General features: G+C 41.9%; 1 protein-coding gene across 1 annotated transcript; it reads right to left on the bottom strand.

Moving 5' to 3' along the window:
* Positions 1-1,987: 1,987 nt before the first annotated feature.
* fam43b (family with sequence similarity 43 member B) lies at positions 1,988-4,072 on the bottom strand. Its single transcript, XM_006641907.3, has one exon. It carries the CDS (start codon positions 3,909-3,911, stop codon positions 2,955-2,957), a length of 957 nt encoding a protein of 318 aa, XP_006641970.2. The 5' UTR covers positions 3,912-4,072; the 3' UTR covers positions 1,988-2,954.
* Positions 4,073-4,587: the final 515 nt, after the last annotated feature.

The following is a 4,587-nucleotide window of genomic DNA, read 5'->3' as shown; positions in this document are numbered from 1 at the left end:
AAATCTGTCAATCTTCAAACATCATGGGAATACCCGGGTCTAAGTTGGACACATGCATGATCCTCTGGTTCAATCAATAGATTGATTGGATTATACTGGAGCAATCAGTTGTCTTTTCTGTTATCACCTTCACATAAGAGTGGAGAAAAGCGATTCCCCGTCTATTTCACACATTAGTACCCTGCAATGCTCAACACCCACTGCCCCACCCCAGTCAGGATGAGATATCTGAAGATCCATCAATGTTCATTGCAGCACAACAGTCTGTCTTCAACTATATGCACAAGCACAGTTTAGCTTCCTGATTTTTGTTGTTGTTCTGTGAAGAACTTTGAAAAGTCACTTTTAAAGGTGTTACATAAAAATAAACTTTACGATTATCATCAAAAATTAGTTACCTAGTTGGATTTGAAGTCGAGTCCAAACCTCTCTGTGCCTTCTCCATATCTAAGAAAACTGTCAGTTCTGCAGTGTGTGATATGCGTGATGTGTGTGATATTTCACTTCATAATTATTTTTCAAAACATGTATTACATTATACGGTGGTCTACTGTATGTATAGCCGCCTTACAGCGCTGAGGTCCTGGGTTCAAATCCAGGACGTGGGGTGCTGTCTGTGTGGAGTTTGTATGTTCTCCTCATATTGGTGTGGGTTTCCTCCTCCCACAGTCCAAAAACATACACATGGTGGAATAATTGACTTCTCTGAAAATTGTCCCTGGAGTGAGTGTGTCTGTATCTGTGTGTGCCAAAACACAGATACAGTGTACCCTGCACAGATACAGTGCACCCTATCCAGGGTGTACCCTGCCTTGCACCCTTTGATAGGCTCTGACTCCCCTGTAACCCTGAATTGCATGAAATTGATAGCAGATGCATGGATGTTCTTTCATTACAAGGATCGTAGATCGGTGAAATATCGCCTCCGCATCTAAAGAGGTGCTGTGTAACGAATCTTTACGTCTACTTTTCAACTACCTGTTAAGTGATTTAATTCACTGGGCAGAGTGGCCAAATCAGATTTGATAGAATGATTTTATAAAATCAGTTTTGACTATCGGTGATGATCGGTTTAGATTACTGCAAACTTGCTGCACAACTTGTGTTTTTGCAGTGCATACAGACGACATAGCAATCATTTGCAATGTACATGCTTAGCTGCTGTATGATTTTTATAAATCAATGACTTTAGTTACTGATGTACATTACATGGGGACATTCCATATGGGAAAAATATATATTTTTTAATCATAGATTGTTACAATGTTGTAAAAAAGGTGAAAATATATTTCATTACATATCTCAATAAATGCACATATTTCTTCCATTTTTTTTAAATAAATGATAATTAGCATCTAAAATTTACTTTTACAATAAAGATATTTGTTTCTTTGTGTAATATGTCTAGTACTAATAATAAATGCTTTATCTTCCACTCACATCATTAGAAGAAAAATAAAGTAAACCAGATTCCTATCTTCCATGGGAATTCTTAAGCTTTGTCAGCACTGTGTTCTGACTGCAAAATTACAGTACACCAAGTTCCAAAAATAAATATACCACTACAACACTGCAGTCAATGTGGCACCAAGAATGTTTCGCTGTGATAAACACCCCAGGTAAAATTGGATTACTGTTTCTGCAAGCTTATCACAGCAAAATGTTCCCCTGTGGATGTTTGTAGGTGAAAGAATTAATGGAAACTGACTGATTCTGCATTATAAAGACCTAAACATCTAAAGACAGGGATGTGTGTGACTTCTGTGCATTTAGTATAGATAATAGATGATTTGTCTAAAAAATAGCTTCTCTGTTTATTTCCCTTTGAAATATTCAAGGATATCTGCTATGCAAACCACATTCTGAATTTCAATGGCATATGGTACACTCTAGCAATCTGTAACTAAAGGACAAGAAGTAAAATAGGATATTTTTCCAGTAACAGCTTTAAAGCTATTGTGTGGAGTGTTCAGAAAAAAAAGTCATGATTAATTAACCTTTTATTTTCAAGAGAAAATGCAAACAAGCCATCATTACATCATTGCATTTTTTCCAAGACCTCAGGTCTCACAATGTGGAGCTAAAACGCTCCTATAAAGTGGTCAAAACTGAAAATAAAAAAAAATAAGAACTCTAAATTGAAATGGCTCTTGTGTGCTGTCCCTAGCTGTCAAATTAATTCAAGATTACCTTCATAAATTATAACTAAAACATGTCCACAAGATATTCTGTTGTTGATGTTATGGCTTAATTCATTAGCCTTCTTAGTTCCCTGGTTCCACTCGTCAGCTGTTTTATCAATATTCTTTTTAAAACCGATCACTCAAATTTGTTCACTTAAACAACGATCAGGTTATAATGCTCCGGTTACAGTACTATCACAATCATCCATCTGAGAAACCTGCCACATGGGTGACTTTACTGAAATACTAAACTGCATCATTTGTACTTCTTGTTCTGTAAACTAGATCAGTTAAAGAAGATATCTTCCACATCTGTGAAGTACAGTAGTAAAATATTCACTCATGCCAATACCAAGAGAAGCTAAATCTATCACAATATATGCAACACTGCCTTCAAGTTAACAATGTGTGCAGCACAGTGATGAAGATTTAAACATAATGTGGCTGTGGAATGGAGCGTCTGATGTCTGGTGAAGAGTTAAATACTCGGCCATACTGTGCTGCCAATTATTCAAGACAGTCAGAGCTGTTAAGTAAGACCCCATATGGATGTAAAATTAGCTCATTGTAGCGGAAATGAGAATAAGGGAATCAGAACTAGAAGTGAGAGAAAAAGTTGCTCTTGGTTTACCATTTTCCAGCAGGAAAAAGTATCACACACTGGTGGCAGATTGAGCGTGGCACAGGTTTCTGCCACTAAAAGGAAAGAACAACTGATTCCTAAGACAGAGCAAGGTCCATTTTTCCAAAAGCCAGTTTGTGTCTTTTCTTTCACAGAAGTCTGTTCACACTGCCCTGTCTTGTCAGCCCTCTGTTGTTGTTGTTGTTGTTGCTAATGCTGCATGCGTTCAGTTCATTGACTATTTTGCCCAGGTCCTTCTCGGGCTGCTTGTCCTGGTCGCTGTCAGGTGGTGCACACTCTTTGTTTTCCTCCTTGCCCTCTTCCTCTCCCTCCTCCTCCTCCTCAGCAATGGAGCACAGCCTCGGAGCGCTCCTGCCTTTATCCATGGGCGGCTGGTAGTGGCACTGCCCGTTCAGGAGTTTCCTCAGGGGCACCAAGGGGACCATGTCCTCCCCTAAGAGCTGCTGCTGCCTGTGCCGGAAGTCGTTCTGCCTCTTCAGGCGTTTGAACTCGTTGAAAGCCGAGGTGGACGTCTGATAAAGGTGCAGAGCCATGACCCTTGCCTTCTCGGGCTTTGAGACCAGAACGGCGTGGCACCGAAGCACCACTGCTTTGTTTTTGATCTGATGCCGGTAGACCCAGGCAAATATCTTTGGTCGCCAGGGGTCCGCAGCACAGTAGGTGATCCGGTGCAGGAAGTAGAAGTGGCCCGGCTTCTTGGACCCCTTGTCCGTGTGGCTCATGCGGATGCCATGTGGCCCAATGGTCAACTTCATCTTGGTACTCTGGCCGCCATAGTCGCTCTTGGTCCAGATCTTGCCCACTGCCTCCTCAGTGCACCCCTCACCCTTGGCGGTCAGTGTGACGGCGTTGCCCAGGTAGCGCACTGTGTACGTGGGGTCCTCTTTATTGAGCTCCACCTTCTGCCTCTTGGTCTTGAACATGCTCCCCAGGCGCTCAAAGGAGTAGTCTGGAAGCAGATCTGGGCAGGAGCGCATGAAGGAGGAGATGATGGAGTTGTAGGTCAGCCCCGTCGTCAGGCTCTTGGGTTTGGGCTTGACTTCAGCCTCCACCAGGACAAACTTGCTCCTCTTCCAGGGTAACATTGTGCAGGGCCCAGAGTGGTCTGAAGTCTCTGGCCGGAGTGCGTCTCCTCCTCTCTGGCTGTCTCCTTCTCCGCCGGGCGAGCTGTGTGTCTGGAGCAGTTTCCAACGCTTCTGTGTGTTCGCAGGCAGAGCAGCAGCACAGAGCAGCAGCTAGTCAGGTCCATCACTTGCTCCTCCTCCACTCTGCCTGCATCACGCAGGGAGAAAACCCAGCCTGCGCTGATGAATGCTGGAGAGGCTCACATCTTATTAACCATTTGAGCACTTAAATGGCTATTCTATCAATTTTCTAAACCAAAGCTACATACACTATATACTGTACACACTACTATCTTTGTTGTTCCTATTTTCTTTTCACATCTGCTTTTCCTGTTTATCACCACCAAGCATGAGAAATATTGCTTTTGTCATATTGCCTCAGGGGACCCACTCATCTCATTGACCCAAATGTCAGAGAGGCTAAGAGCAGGGTCAAGGGAGCCTTTTGAGTTAATTTGATTCTTGAGAAGTCTGATATTACACATTGTATAATAACTGTGTCACACAGACCCTATTTTTTAGTCACACACATTATATATACTGCACATGTAGCAAATCATTTATATATATATACGTGTGTGTGTTTTATGTATATTTACAGTAATAGCATAATAGCAGTATTTTATTTTTAATCCAT

The sequence above is a fragment of the Lepisosteus oculatus genome, chromosome 25 (assembly GCF_040954835.1).
Source record: "Lepisosteus oculatus isolate fLepOcu1 chromosome 25, fLepOcu1.hap2, whole genome shotgun sequence".
Lineage (NCBI taxonomy): Eukaryota > Metazoa > Chordata > Actinopteri > Semionotiformes > Lepisosteidae > Lepisosteus > Lepisosteus oculatus.
Note: the sequence above shows the minus strand (reverse complement) of the source record. Positions and strands in the feature narration are given on the sequence as shown.